The 16495-nt window shown below is 43.7% G+C and overlaps 1 protein-coding gene across 1 annotated transcript in view; it reads right to left on the reverse strand.

Annotated features, from left to right (window-relative positions):
- Positions 1-16495, reverse strand: part of LOC306794138 (cadherin-12-like) — a gene marked incomplete at its 3' end in the record, with an annotated part of 49235 nt that overhangs the window by 9322 nt on the left and 23418 nt on the right. The window contains exons 6-7 of the mRNA XM_079292070.1: positions 6742-6995; positions 3243-3379 (exon numbers count right to left, since the gene is read on the reverse strand). Of these exons, the coding sequence (XP_079148196.1) occupies positions 3243-3379; positions 6742-6995 (391 nt within the window). The remainder of the gene's footprint in view (positions 1-3242; positions 3380-6741; positions 6996-16495) is intronic.

Here is a 16495-nt window from a genome sequence, read left to right on the forward strand (position 1 = left end):
TAACCTGTGTCTGACCTTGATGGAAAAAGCAATCTTGCCGCCGATGTAACAGTGACACTGAGCATGGGATTTGCTGCTTTGAACTGACTGAACTACTGACATTGATGCTCAGCCAGCGAAAAATACTGATCTCTCCTGTCAGCGAGGTCCTGAGTTTTTTGGCCTCTAAAAAGTTTGAACGACTTCAAATCTAGATCAATGAAATGTGTGAAAAAAGAGGAATGTCTTTAAAGTCCTTGGCTGCTGGACACAAGAGTTTATGGTTTCCCCCTCATCTCAAAACCTCATCTCCATAACTGTTGACTGCCTCTGTGTGTCATCGGTGATCCATCTTTCAGCCCACTAGATGGAGCAATGGGACAGCGATCATATTCAAATCTGACTGGAGTCAGCGTTTCAGCTCCACAGCAAATGCTCCATTTAACTTTAATTTATTTAACCAAATTCTGAATTGCTACAGAACGCTTGATTGGTCAGCCATGAAGCTGCCTGCTTTTTACTTCTTTTATAACTGGATATTGCTTTTTTTGATTGAGCTCGTTTTATTAAAAGAAATAATCAACCAAGCAAGCACGCAATCAACCACAAATCTATGAAATGTGCTGCAAAACAGAGATAGAAGCATTCCTTATGTTCAGCAATCTGTTGAAAGTGCAACGTTGGTTAGAATAAGTGAGCAAACTCACGACACAAACTCCATCTTCGGTGTGAAACTACACTCAATTGCTGTAAACAGATAGAGAGCGTGCTCCTGCCAAGGTTATTATTGCATTTAACAGCTCTTCTCCTCTCTTTGACTCCTAAAAATTGCCACTGGGCTTAAATGCCAAAACCGTGAATTTAACCCCGGCTCTTATTTAGCACGCTCTCTGCTGTGCACTGAGTCTCGGGAGAGCAGCAGAGACTGCTCTCATTTTGCTGCATGACTGCCGTGTCTAGCAGTGACCGGACTAATCTCTGAGGCTGTTCTGAAGTGAAAAGTCTCCAACTCAGGTGTCGCACTAATCACAGCCGTGTACACAGGCCTTTTATTCCAGGCGAATGTCATCAGACAACTCCTGTTGTTGGATATTTTCCTCTGAGTCGCAGTAAAAGGTGTGGGTGGAGACATGTTGAAGAGCATTAGCAGCAAGGACACACAGTCGAAGCAGAAACGGGTCAAATGTGGAGCGCTGTATGAATTTACTATTTATTGCAAACTGCTCTGCGGGGCCAACTGAGGGTGCTCGAGAGTGTAAGAACGTTTTGGTTTTTTTCCAGTGCATAACCTCTCCTCACACAATGCATTATTACTGTGGGTTTTCAAGGTGTCTTGCTCCAGTATTTATTGCTGTTCTTTATGATTTTAAAGTCTGAATAACAGCCGGACAGCATCCCGAAGATGATAATAGAATGCACCTCAGAGGAGCCGTAACAGCTTTCCAATACTCGGAGCACAACGTTCTGCCAAATCTCACTCGAGGTCAAACGCAGATATCAACTCAAGAGTTGGGATATAAACTCCAGGCTGCTGGGTTTTATCTCCATCCACCAGTTCAACCATGATTTTTCTTTCACACATGGCTTTGGATGTGAATTCTGTTCTTTTCTCTCACGGTGAAAATAGTCTCCAGAGCGGAACCAGAGGAGGCAGAGGCCGGGATCAGAGGCTGACTTGGGGGAGGTTATGAGAACGTGGGCAACGGCAAGGTGAGCAGAAATGCTTCTCGATTCCTGCATCAAGTATGATGAACCAGGTCAACCATTTGTAAGTCATTTAGCGTGCCATGACAACGTCTTTCTTGCTTTCTGCGTGATACGTTACGCCATGTACTCTGTGCTAACTGCAACGCAAACACAGAATACAGAACATGCTACGCTCGGAGCAGTGCCATAGCACAAAGAGTGAGAAAGACAACTTATGGTGCGAACAAACACAGGACTTTCAACTAGGAGGCCGCTGTTTGTGCCCCAAAGTGTTGAGTTATTTAGAAGTTATTGTGATGTGTTTTTCATACTAATATTATGCTGTTTAGGTTTTACTAATGTACTTATTTAAAAACTCAACCATGAGTGGTTTTGTAGACTAAACCTAACCGCCGCCGTTTCCCGTTAACAACATGGCGTAAAGGTGACATGTGGAAAGCCTAAAACGTGTTATCGTCACATGCAAAATGTCTTTAAAATGTTTTGCTGTTTACACACCGGAGCCCATCAGCTGATGACAGACAAGCCTCTGGGGGCAAGAGTCTGTACGTCTGGGTTTCTGGTAATGCCACCAGATATCCGGGCCAAGGCTTCCTTTTCCGTGCGCTGCTCATTGTTTACACTCCGACTGGAGTTAGACTTTAGGGACGACGTGTTTGACAGGATTACCTCACAAGTAGCCAGTTTACACGCTAATTTTAAACCAATAAAAGGCGTATTCATTTTTGGAGATTATTTATACGCCTTCCCTTAAGATTAGGTCTTAATACTCCACCAACTCCGTCCTACCATCACCCCGCATCCTTTCAGTCTATCTCATCCTCCAGTCTCTTGACATTTATGCACAAAAGCCACACACACACACACACACACACACACTGGAAGCAGAATTAGCATGTCACTACCATGACCTTGAGGGGAAGTGAGTAATATCAGTTTCCAAGGCGACAATGACTCAAGTTTTAACGGCTCATATTTCACAGTCTGTCCTGATGAATATACGGCGTGTGTGATTTTGATTGAGCACCAGCCAGCCTCTGGGATAATGACTTTGACGGTTCTCAGCAGATTTGATGACTTGATGACGATGGATTTGCTTATTTATCCGGAAATTTGCTCCACTTCCTTCATAAAAACATAATTAGCCTGATGACACGTCTTAAAAACCGCAGCCCCGCGTCTGTTCCTCCTTTCACAACATGCTGTGACGCCACTGCATCTGCTTGCTGTAAAGCTCCAGAAGGTTCAAATTTTCCTGCGGTGTGAGTAAAAGTTGATTCTGCCAAGACACGCTCCCTCGCCATGCCAATGTCATCAAATGTGTTAAAAAGGTAGAAAAAAATGAAAACAGAGTTGAGGAGGGTATGCTCGAGGAGACAATGTCCTGAAGATACATTCCTGCGGGAGAGCCATCATGGTTTATAGTCACCTATAAACCTTTCCAGCAAAATGGGATTGACTTGAGTAAAAGTGTGTTAAATCCTTCACACAGATTATGGCAGGGGAAGGACAACGACACCTGCATGAATCACCATCGATCTTGTTGTCATACTTACTAAGTTTGGTCGCCACGATGGAGATATTGTGCCGGGCGATGCTCTCTCTGTCAAGGAGTTCGTTCGTGGAAATGGTTCCCTCCACTGGATCAATGTCAAAGTAGCTGTCCAAGTCACTCTTCCAGTCAATGGAATACCTGGAAGGAAAGAAACGTTTGTTTAATGGCGTCCATTTCCAACATAAACCAGAGAATTAAACCACAGTGATTTCCCCTCCGGGCTCATGGATATGAGTTAGGTGTAATGTGATGTTGGCGTGGCCGTCATTACTCATTCTGAATGGTCATTTCCAGAGAATGTGCTGAGGATCGCATATACATTCCAATCCTATAATGTATGCATGTACTTTGGCCAATGCTGAGCAAACAGATTTCTTGGGAACGTAAATGAATTTTAGGCACCGTCGAAACTGTAACAATCTCGCACAGCCGACGTACCACACGGGCGTAAAATGTTGGTTTGGTGTCTGAGAACAGAGGGTGCAATGTCCTCTCTGAGAATTACATCTTCGGTCTCGCCCAGTCGCTCTGAATGCAAACGATGACGCACAAAAGAGATCTGAAACCAAACAGCATGCCGGCGACAGCGCCATTCATCATGCCATGCTATTTGATCTTAAAAGAAGAAGAAACATTCCTTTATTCGTCCCACAGTGGGGATATTATTCTCTGCGTTTGACCCATCCCTGTATATATAGGGAGCAGTTCGGGGTACAGTGTCTTGCTCAGGGACACTTCGACACAGGACACGGTGCAGCCGAGGATCGAACCGGTGACCTTTCGGTTGGCGGACAACCCTCTCTACCCAGTAAGCCACGGTGAAGCCATGAACGTGTCCAAACTAGTTTAGTGTGAGTCTCTTTGATAAATATTACGGCCAAATTCCCATCAAGAGTTCAACAGATCAATGGTTCACCATTTATCCTCGGGACACACACGCTTCTTTGGGTGGGGGGGGGGGGTTGGTATTATTGGAGTCAAGCTGCTACTAAAGCGTACGTTACAGTGTCAGTGTGACCCAGTGGTTACACAGCCCGCCTCACAGCCAGAATACTACAGATTAGATCACATAATATGAATGTTTTGGAAATTTCCTTGAGCAAGAAAACACACCCCAACCACCGCACTTGCAATCTGTAAAGATATATGACAAAAAAAATAAGTTTCAGAAATTACATTTCCCTTTTTATATTCATGTGAGAAAGAAAGCATCAAAACTGTTTTACTTGTAATTGGATCAATCTCTGATTCATCTTCAAGGAGAATAGAGCTCATCAACAGTTGTGAGAAAGAAATCACAGATCTAAAGAGACTACTTAAGCTCAACTCAGTACTGAGAACGGCAGATATGAAAATTAATTACGGCGTTATCACCTACTTTGAACTGACGCAACGTTAATTCAGCCGAGAGAAGATTACGCGCGATCCAAGAAACAGTTGAGGCAGAATCTGTGTTCATTTTCCACAGCTATCGATTTTTAGAGCTTTCAGTTTTGCTGCAGTGTTCATGTCTTCGCTGTGATTTGTGACACCACCATTTTAGACAAAGGCCGAAAGTTTGGTCTTTAAAAGTCATTCAAACTTTCGGAAGCTCTTGAGAAGCGGCCAACAATGCAGAATTCATGAGGCCCCTTTGTTTCCCCGGCGAGAGTTAACTCTGCTCTATGCCGCTAAATAGCAGAATCGGCCCAAGACTAAAGTCTAAAAGCATAATTCCCTATGCATGATGGGTCATCGGGTCTATTATTTTGAAGTGAAGAATGCAAGGCTGCTCTCCGAATGCACACAAATGAACATTGTCAGATGTACTACTGTTGAATATTTAAAGTGCTGGAGACAAATGCGATTCCTTTTTATACAGATGTGCTACTTCTTCTGTTCTTTTGTTTTCTCCGGAATAAAATATTCATAATAAAACAACTTCTGTGCATGCAACAGATATTTTTGCTGTATCTGCACTACGCTTGAGCGATACATCTTCCAAGAACCATTCCTCCAATGTGCCTGAGCAGAAGTAGCGGCTGTAAGACGAGGTCAAAAACAAAAGGGTTCTCATGCATTTTTTAAGAATGCACTTCTTTTGTCTTTGCCAATGACGGTCTATTGTTATCTGCCACTCAAGTTTTATATATAGCGTGTGTGTGCTTGTGTGGTAGCGCGAACACAGCGAGACGGAGTATAAATCGGGATTCGAGTCCAGCATGTCTGATCTAAAAAAAAACAGAGCAGCGATGTTGGAATGTCCCAGCTGATAATTACCCAGGAGAGACGAGCGGTCTACAGCACAGGGCCTTGTAAAATGAATTAGGACCCTGGGGACATTTTGTTAGGTTATGAATTTCATTAGATGAGGATTAATGTTTGAGTTATGTGAAAAACAATCAAAATGTATTCAAGCATGTGAAATAAAACTGCAGAAAAGACAGTTTTGTCCATTGGTCCATTTGAATTAATACCATGAATGTTGTACAAAAGAACTCTGACAAAAACACAATACATCCACTTCGCTATACAGCTACACAGACAATGTGCTCAATGTTATGTAGTGCCACAACTACACAAATATATATATATATAGATATAAATAAAAAAATACACAATACAGAAGCTAAAGACGTGCTAACTTGTTTCACTGGGACTTTAAAATGGTTCAATTGAAACGTTTTTAAACGTAATCTCACCAACACAAAGGCTCTGCATCCAACAGTAAGGATGCAACAATAAACCGCCCGGCTGGTTAAAAGAGGACGTTAGGGTTGTTCAATGAGTCATAGGGCAAAACATATGCTTTAATTGATTCCAGTAAACATACAAAACATTTTAACTGAATATATGAGTTCATTCTCAAACTAAAAATTGTAGAAATGCAAATATGGGGCCTCTAATAAAGTTATAATTTTATCTCTGCAACATAACGTCACGAACACGTCCTGAGCTGCCAAGAGATGATGCAGACAGGACTTTACACGACAATGACGTCAAACGTTCTCCATGGATTGATTAGTCCGCTGATGAGTAAAGCTGACAATACTCTCAAGATTAAAGCCGCGATGACATCGATGAATGGAGACGAGAGACATTGACGGATGGATTAGAGTTCTAAAACCTTCAATCACTGGCTGCAGTTTCGCAGTGCTTCTCCCTGCAGCTCTTTTATCCTCGCGGGAGTAACGAGGGATATTTGGTTCAATAGTAAAGCCTCTCAAGAAGAAGATGTGCAGTCAGATCCGCTTCATTCACGATCAGTATTTACCCCAGAGTAACATCTAGTCCTTCTGGATGATGGAAGAATACATAACGGTGGTCTCTGACAGTCTCTCTATTTCTATCTATCCCATCTACAGCAATGGAAACATGTATTCTTCTAACTCATTTCTAAAAGAAATGTATAATGTAAATGTTTCCGGCATTTAATTTGATACTTTTCTTGTTCAACACATTTGTTACTAGAACTCGTGTGTAAAGTGTTGCCTGTGTTAGACTGCAGAGTTTAACTTTACCTGACATGACTGCTGCTGGCATCTAAATCCTGTGCCGTCACCGCGCCAATAATGGTGCCCGCGGGTGTGTCCTCGTACACATCCATCACATAGGAGGGCCTGTTGAACACCGGGGGCTCATCCACATCCAGAACGTTAATCTTCACCGTTGCTGCGTCTTTGAAGGCCCCAAAGCTTTGGAATCGTGGATCCAGATGAACATTGGAGGCATCTACCTTAAAGGTGTACGCCTTCTTGCTTTCATAGTCCAGAGGCTTGAAAGGGAAACAGAAAAAGAGGCCAGTTAATGTTGCTTTCACAGCTCATTTTAAAATAGTAATCGTGTCGTAGTACAGCACGTTGAGGCACTTCTGCAGTAATTGACTTTCTCTGTAGCATTCATCCTGTAAGAGCACTTGAAGAAATGCAGTAAGTGAACAAGAGCATCCGTGTTGACAGCGAGATTGCCCTCTGCTTATTTTGTCAGCGTTTTCAAGGATGAGTAACTGCAATCAATTGTAAACATCAGCCTCCTCATATCCAATAAATGTCAGTGTTGGGATGATTTCCAATGTTTATGTTGTCACTCAAAATACATTGAAATAGCATTGTTTTCAACATGGCCATAGAGCAGGAGCCCCCCCACGCCCACACATAAGTCAAGCTGCTCTTTCTTCGTTCAGCAAGAACTACGCCCCTTTACAAGACGTCTCCCAACAAGAGCTCCGGGGTTCATATGTTCTACCTCCTCAAGCTCCTGACATATCAGCTCAGGGTCAGTTAGTCGGAGGCGAGGGGTGGAATGTGAATCCTCGGCATGTCTGCGGCTGAGGTGTAAACATCCGACGCCAGTGACACCCGTGTTCGCGCTCCTGCCCGTCTCCCGCCCTCTCATGTGTGGCCGACTGTACTTGATGAGCTTGCCGTCGGTCACGCTCTGCTGCCCCGCAGTCACATGAGAGACATTCCTTTCTGTGTATTTCAAATTGACGAACATGTAACCACTATGGCAGCAATGCTATCTTCCCGCCCCAGGACTTGGGCTCCTCTGGCAAGCTGTTGCAAAGGACACCGAGTGAAAACAGCTGGTAACGACTCAGCGAATCGTCCTTATGTTAAGAGACAGCGTGAGAGGGGAGGTGCACTGGAGGAAAGTTTTTCTTTTGAGGAAAGATAAACACGGCCAGTCGTCTTTCCAAATTAAATGCACATGAATTATGGATCTAATTAGAGTCCAACCACTAGAAATGATCAGAGGCCGTGCGGTTGTGATTTCACGGCGGCAGCAGATGCTTCTTGAGCCTTCTGTCTCCCCTCCATCTCCATGGTTTCACAGTCTTGCTGCTACAGCAGGTGTCCGTAACAAGAAAAAAAAGAAGCGAGAGATATGTGAAGGCAAGCCAATCTGAAAGCAATCATTGACCATCAACCACCATGATTGGTTTGATTACAGTGCGCCAGATGCAACTGGCTAGGCACAGCTATAAGATCCTTCAACAGGAAATACACTCTGTCCCTTTCGATCTCTTTCAAGAAGTGACAACACGGAGAAGACCGAGCTCCCCGAAGCAACAGGCACGTATAAAAATGGGATTTGTTGCGGGTGTCATTCAAATGCTGATCCCCACAATCAAACTAAAAGACTTCCCGCCAACTTACACCTCCAAAGCAGCCTAAACTGTAAAGCATTGTCTCAGTTTACTGAGCTCAGAATCGCTGGAAAATCAGCATCAAAAGGAACTCAACCTACTTTTCTTCTCAGAGAGTGATTTTTGGACACCGAAAGAAAAAAGTCAATCATTAAATTAAGACATTTTTACTGTTTGGAATGTATGTGATTCTAAACCAGGAGCAATTAAATATGATATGGATGAATGATTACCTAATAAGAGGCCCTCTTGCACTGTAAATCATAATGTGCCTGAACCACACTATGGACAGCGTAGCTCAGCAGAAATCCACGCACAGGTGGAGGAGGAGGATGGAAGGCGATGCTGGTGAGGTGGACAGCAGGAGGTGTACATGACGCAGGCCTCATTAGCCCGCGTCTCACGGGGACGAGGCGACGCAGCGCTCTCCATCCCAACATGCTGCATCATTCACCACAGTTAGGATACAGGCCCAAACGCTCAACCTTTATAACCGTCTAATTTGTATAGAATGGTCTGCTACCGGAAGGTGTTGTGAGTGGGATGAGGAAATGCTCTTTTCACACACTCTGCAGTTTTGACACAAATCTCTCTCTGAGCTAGCACAACTTGCATCCAAGAGTTACCTTTGACTAATTACTGCATATAAATAATATTCTAAATTGAGAGTTGAGCATTACACATTTTATTTAGGTGCAGGTGGTCAGTGGTGTTCTGCTATGCATTGAGTTAACACGTTTCAAGCCTTCGTCAGACTCATGCAGTTATCTGGATCTGACTATAATTGCTAGCAGGCTAATCCAGCATTACTGAGCCAAAAACACAACGACATATTTGTTCAAAACCCAGTGAAGAGTGGTTTAGTGTACTCAACAAGTTGCGCTTGTAGAGCCAAGTAAGCAGCTAAAACTACATAGCTAGCAACTAAAAGCTAGCCTCTGTGCACTGAAACTCCATCGTTAAGGACAAAAGAAAGTTAGTAATGATAACTAGCTTAAAGCGCTATAAGAGCTTGCTCGTGAAACATATACATTAGATACCAATGATCAAATGATCAAAATGAGGTTTATTTTCTTAAGTACTGTATACTAGTTCAAATGAACAGGAAAACTAAAACACATACAACAGTTTCACTTGGGAGTCATTGTTAGCTGAGCAAATGCTTTGATTAGCTGTAGCTAATAAGCTAACAGCGTCAACAAACTCAAACTGATTATTTTCTCTATTTCCCGAAGAGTTGTGTGCCTCAGGCCTTAAAAGTCTCTGCACTGAACGACGTCACACATCTGAACTGTGTCCGATGATTGTGTACACTCATTTATCACATCACTGAACACAAAGCAGTTCATTTGACATATTTATCTATCTTAGTACACACTGTGGTCAGGACAGGAAAGGTCTTTGCTCTTAAAGGTACTTAATTAAGTAGCAGCAAAGAAAAGAGATGACGACACATTGCAGCTCATTTCCTCAGCAGATGGAGGAGACAGCGGCCTTGCTGACACCCCTGGAACAATGCATGGACAGCCATATGATTAACTGTCAAGCGCGTCTCGCGGCTTCATTTACATATCCCGGTTTAGGTGTAGAACAGCGATGTTGAGAGCTTCACTGCCTTTGTTAATGTGTCTGAGATTCGGCAATGTCCAAGTATGTCTGGGATATCTGTTGTTAACTAGGAATAGCCACATTAGGGCGGCGTCTGGATGCTCATGATTTGCCTGTTGGCTTGCAGCAAGCGGCAATAGTCCCAACAACACCAGATAAGCGAAACAAGTTATTTTCTGGGATGCAAAACCGTTTCAAGGTGAGAAAAATCGCGCTGAGATTTTGAGATAAGCCATCGTGACTCAGTGGTTTGAGTCTGGCCCGGCTTGTTCTGTTGCGTGTGAGTGCCTCCTTTATAAGGTCACTGCGGCCGTTGACTGACAGTTCAGCAAGACCCTGCCATGCAGAAGAATGCTAAAGACCTCTGGCCATCATTGCGCCATAAGCAGTCAACTGACCACGGAGCACAATGAGCTTATCAGCAGCAGAGAAAAGCTTACATGCCCCGGAGAGTGATTTGTTGTCCCTCTGACTACTTGGGGGGTCCAAGCACTGTGGAGAGGCGATGTTCACTTTACTGTGCTGCCATCAGTCACATGGTTTGTGTCCTTGGCTGCCTCGAGGCATCTCCCCCCCCCCCCACCCCCTCCGAGTACTCACAACAGTGGAGTGCAATCTGAGAGCCTTGCCAGCAGCCCTGGCCACACTGCAGTGGAGTGGAGTGACTGTGAAAGTCTTGCGCTGCCACTCTTAATAGGGCAGGGTTAGCCATGGGATGAGCCCCGAGACACTGGTTTAATCTATTACACCCACGCCTCCCCAGGCCGCCAGAGAGAAGGCACTTCGTCGACTCCGAGCACCACCTCAGCCGCCTCTTTTCCCCTCTTTGTACTAATTCACTCAAATACACACACCACACACAAATACATTGCTCCCTGCTTGGTTGCTCGGTGAGGTGTTATTCATCCGTGTTGGGCAGCTCGACGTCCTGTTGTTCTCAGGTATTGTTCCCTTCTCGTCTCCTTCTTTCGACTCCCTTTCACACCGGGGCCTGGAATAACTCATTTCGCCTCCCACTGGAACATTGAGCCCTAGAATCAATAGATTAGATTCAACCCCTGTCTGTGAGCAAGGCTCTGTTGGATGCCGCCGGATGAGCTCTTAATGCTACCAGTTTTAAGCTATTATATATTGCATTCACCCTTTTTTGAGATTATACAACCCACTTTCACAAGGTAAGGACGTTTTGTCATTTTACAATGCATGGATGTGTCCTTGTGTGAGCTGTGAGCTATATTACACTCGAGCCCACTGCATTTTTTGTATTAAACCAACATTCCTTTGCTGTTTTCTGGCCCTCAGTTAAGTTAGCCATTTGTTCATTACTTTTGTCATTTGAACATTACTTTTTTTTTTACAGCCTGCAAGTGTCTCATCAAGATTGAAAGGCAGTAATGGCTTCCGTCCTCTGAAAATGATTTACTGTTCAAAGAGCCCAGTAATGACATTTCTGATAGAGAAATTAGACGGCAGTCACTGTCTGGCTTTAGTGAAATTAAGTCCTTAATTGATGGCAGGGAAGATGAAAAAGGCATCTTGCCTCGATACTGCCAATGGCTCTGACTTCAGGGAAGTCTAAGTAGGGCCACGTTTGAGCTACGGCAATCTGGGCAATTTGTGGCATTTTGTTGCGGATGCAAATGTTTATCAGTGTTGCTCGCTGTCGGTGACGAGCTCTTTTCTTAAATGCCATGCAACACTACAACATTAATCACCGGGATGTGCTGTACTTTGGAAACAATGTCACCTCATGCAAGCTGGATGAGTCATCGGCCACTTTTCTAAGTGTGTCACCAAACTTGAATTCACATTTAGTTTATGGATATTTTACTGTTAGCACACAATGAAATGATAACTGATAATGTTTACTAATTATTAGTAATGCTATAATTTATGTTATTTTAAAGGGTCAGTTCACCCCATAATCAATGTATTTACATCCCCTCTTGCCTGTTGTGCTGTTGATCAATCTAGATTGTTTTGGTGCGAGCTGCCTAGTGTTTGAGTTATCAGCCTCCTCTCCAATACAACGGGACTATATGGCACCAACATCTTGCTGTGAGCAGTTTTATGTAGGAACTATTTTCTTTCTTGTTGCACACATTACAACTGTTCATCTACTGCAGCAACTCTTTTTTGATGATCGCCAAATGATTTGTAAACCTCTAAGAAATGATTAAACATCTATAAACTTTACATAGATTGATGGACCAGATAGCTGTAACACTAATACTCATTAGTAATGTGTTTGTAAACAGTCATCAACATTATCAGGATAGCTAATAACTATAATTTAGCATTTAATAATGAGGGTTATTATAACATATTTAGTTGTCTCCTTCCATTGTTCTGAACCCTTCAGACTGCCTTTTTCTGTCTCTGTCCATGGTGCTGAAACATTATAATGTAGTTTCTGGTTGAGTCAGACGTCTCTCCCTTGCTTCTTGTCTCATTCGCTGTTTGCTATATGACAGACACTACTGTATATATGACTTCCATTAAATATGTCACCATTAAATGCTAGATTAAACCAGTGGTTGATTTGTGAGTGCGGCCCTTTGCACAACACAAGTCACCTGCCTTCTCTACAATGTTTTTCTGAACCCCTCTGGCGCTCTGGGGCAACGGATTTGGAGGCAGTGCCAGAGGTCTGCAGCAGATGCTCTTCATTCAATGCACTGTGGCCGCTGGGGGCGTTCAGTTTGTACAGGGAGGAGATAGTCCCGTTTGAAAATGGATTCCCTGAATGTGAGCCAGAAAATATTATGCCACACATGCTGCTATTGAACAAAGCCGTTCCTCTAGGCCTAGAACAGCACATTTCAATTACGCATATCTGCCATCTCTTCTTCTCCCAGGAGGAGGCGAATAAACATGCAAATGGACAAATGACATTTAATCTGACCAAAAATTATTTTACCAACACAACCCAAGGTTATCATGGCGATGCTGCCAACATGTGGGAGTGCTATCGCTGTCTGTAAACTGTATGTGTTGCAGTGGTTCACCAGTAGCACGACGCTCTGTGTGCACACATTTGTCTGCACGTTTTCCTGGGAATTCACTGGTGGATTTACCTATTGTCTCCCGTAATCCTATGTTTTGCAGATGGGATGTGCAAACCCCCTCCATGCCTCGGTGACTCTTTTTTTCCTCTCCCCCTGTATCGTCAGAGTGGGAAACGGATGATCATCCTTTGAACCCATTACTCAGCCTGATCCTCTTATCATAACCAACATTCCGGAGTCTCTAATGTTGGGTCTGCCAAACTGTGCTCGGTGTACAATGTGGCTTTCGTCTCCGTCCCGCTGTGGGTTTTATTTTATTTATTTATTTTCAATGTCGGTGCAAGGGAGGGAAGTCAAAAGAGAGACACAGAGAGAGAGAGAGAGAGAGGGAGGGAGATGGATCGTCTGCACGCATTTGCACACCTGTCTCTGGGGATATTCCACCAATCTGAAATGAGACAAGTCTGTGGGTGGGTCAGTATTCTTGGAACACGGTGAACAACTCATAAAGGCTTCATCTCCAGCTCCCCACACCTTTCCAAGGCACAGCTCCTCTCCCTATCTCACTCTGTCCATGTCCTGCTAATATCACAATCCCACACGCGTAGAGGCACATGTTGTTTCGTAAATTACACGGCGGTGGGAAGGCTTGGTCAGTTAAGGAGCTCAGAGTATCCCCTGTAGACGATGCCTTTGTGCGGTAGCTTACCACTGCAGGGAATACATCATGCTGCCTGGTTGCTATATGGCAGGATATCAAACACTGCGAGGAAAACAATGGGAGGAAAGATGCATCCTCGCCATCCATTGAGGGTATACACGATGTAAACAAACGACTGTCCTCATTAACATCATAATTGCTTCTTGTCTCATTCTGTTATTCCATTAGCGCCAATGAGAAGGTCGCTATATGATGATCTATAGCCGTGCTTATGGTCACATTAAGTGCGTACAATATATGTACGCGCGCATACGTGATTTACACACATACTTTGGCATGTGTTCATGCACATGCACGGAGCATCCCGAGGCAGCTTTTACACTGAGCAGGGAATCAATTACTCACTCAGCTGCATATCTTTGGGGATCAAAGGATCACACACCTTTGTGCGCAGGGGCATGTACTAAAAATGTACCAGTTAACAAATACCTCAGTCTGTTACATCTGAAAAAAAACAAAACAAATGCAGATTTGCACTCTCCCAAAAATAATATTTGAGACACTTACATCAGAAACACCCTGAAGAACAGATAGAATTGGCAACTTTTGCAATCAGAGGAAATACACCCTGTATTCCCGAAATGAAACAAAAGAGACAAAAGAATGACGCATTACCACTCCTTAAAAGTGTTTTGCAGAGGTGAATTTGCATGAAAGAACGGGGATTTAATGAGAATCTTCCAGAAGTGAATTTGCGTTTCAAAGCTACAATGTTTTCGTCGAAGTCTGAAGGACTTTTTAAACAAGAAAGTTTGGTGATGCAGTTATTTTCTAACATACAACTCATTGTGACCGAAACTAAAATGATTAAACTAATTAAAATGATGTATCCACTTATGGTAAATAACAATAGTTGCTGTTACATAATCACTGCCGACATGACGGTAAAGCAGAATGAGTGGTTCGTAAAGCATTTTGGGAAAAATAGAAGATGAGTCATTCTGGAAAATAAATCCATTTCTTCTCCGCATCACAGCATTGCTTACAAAAATCCTCACTTTCTGACATGAACATTTTTCTCCTTTTCATATCGGAGGGACATTTCGTGGCTGATGCATTATGCAAACTCTGCATTGCTCCGCAGCTTCTTTTTCCCCTATTGAAGCTCAATAGCACCGACAACAAACAGCGTTTAAACTCACCACAGGGGTCGACCTCATCCTGCCGAAAGGGAAATGCAGTGCAGAGTGTGAAGGAGTCGTAGACTGTGCATCCAACATGAGGAATTGCGAATGTGTGCACCTGCAGTGTAGTCTGATGTGTGGGCGAGACCCACTAACGTCAACGCATTCGTGTGATTGTGCTTCTCGACTGTTACGCGGCGCGTTCGGAGACACCGAGCCAAACATGTGCCAGCTGTTCTGGAGATGCAGACTTGAATAGCATGCTGGCAGACGCGTGGAAGCAGCAGCAGCTCTGTCATTTAGCAGTGGCTTCAAATGGCAGAGAGAAATTACAGTTTGGTCTTTTTCACCAACCTGGCTCGTGTGCAAAGCTTAAAACCAGACAGATTCAAGAGGCAAAGAAACACACATGTGAGCACTTAGGAGTCAGTCGAATGATGACTTCATTCATGCAAATGATCTTATTCATGCCCTCTGTGTCGCTTTGACGCTGATCACAATCTTAAAAGTATGTGTGCCTTTTAAAAGTAGTCTCCTGGAACCTTAATGAGGAAATACTGCGACTCTCTCATAAATGCATATTATCCCCCACCGTCCGCCAGCCCAATGCATTCGATGTCCAAAGAGAAATAATGCTCTGGCTCTCTACAGCCAAGCCTGTGGGTAGAGTAATAATAATATTTATATTAATTGTGTTTGGATGTTTTGGATCTTGGCGTCTTTAACCAGCCATACCCTGAGGAGAGCTCAGAATAAACACAAATGAAGGGAAGGCGGTCTGGAGATGGAGAGATTTTCACTTCATAAACCAAAACAACATGAATACATTTTTGAAAGCTGGCTTTTCCATAAAGCGGTTGTATCGCGCTTACTCTATTATTATTTGTTCTTGTTTCCAAGTTTAAAATTAGTATAGTTATTAAAGGAATTGTTGAGAGAAAAGTGCACACTCAATGCACCGGCTGGATCGCTCTATTTCTCCCTCTCATCTTAGTCCGTGGCTGTAATGTCCTTTTCCTCTCACCTCCTGCAGTTTTGGGTCCTCCTTGAAAATGAGATGGTGGATCTCAAAGGGTTCGGAAAAATACATGTTTCTAATATCACTGGTGCCTGTGTGCCACTTGTGCCATTGTGCGAGGTGATATTACAGCCCTACAAATGCTGCGTGCGGGAAAAGTTGGATATGAAATGAGATACCGATGCTATGTGGGTCAAAGAGAGTGCGACCAAAGGCCGGGGCCTCTTGCTATGGGTCACCATGCATTAATCCATTTGGCGAAAAAGAACATATGGCATAGTAAATGGGCCCTGACGCGCTGAGTGAATGCTTTATACAGCACAGGCACTCGCAGAGAGCTACGCCGTTGCCCTGAGCTGTGCTTTAAGGCACGGACAGCAAGGACACGAGCAACATCACGCAACTGAGAGATCACAGGTTCAACCCTGGCATCTGCCAAGTGTCCTGCTGCTACAGCTTTATGTAACACAAGGAAGTGCTACCTGCACACACGTTAGCATATATTTCATCATATTGGCCATCTCATTTCATTTATTCCAGGATCTATTTCCAATCGGTGCTTCCTCCATTGTTTTGTCCAATGATGTCGATGTCTACTGACATCACTCGCTATGTTGCTGTCAAGATGTGATGTGATTTATGTTTCA

Source organism: Melanostigma gelatinosum (assembly GCF_949748355.1).
Source record: "Melanostigma gelatinosum genome assembly, chromosome: 20".
NCBI classification, from domain to species: domain Eukaryota; kingdom Metazoa; phylum Chordata; class Actinopteri; order Perciformes; family Zoarcidae; genus Melanostigma; species Melanostigma gelatinosum.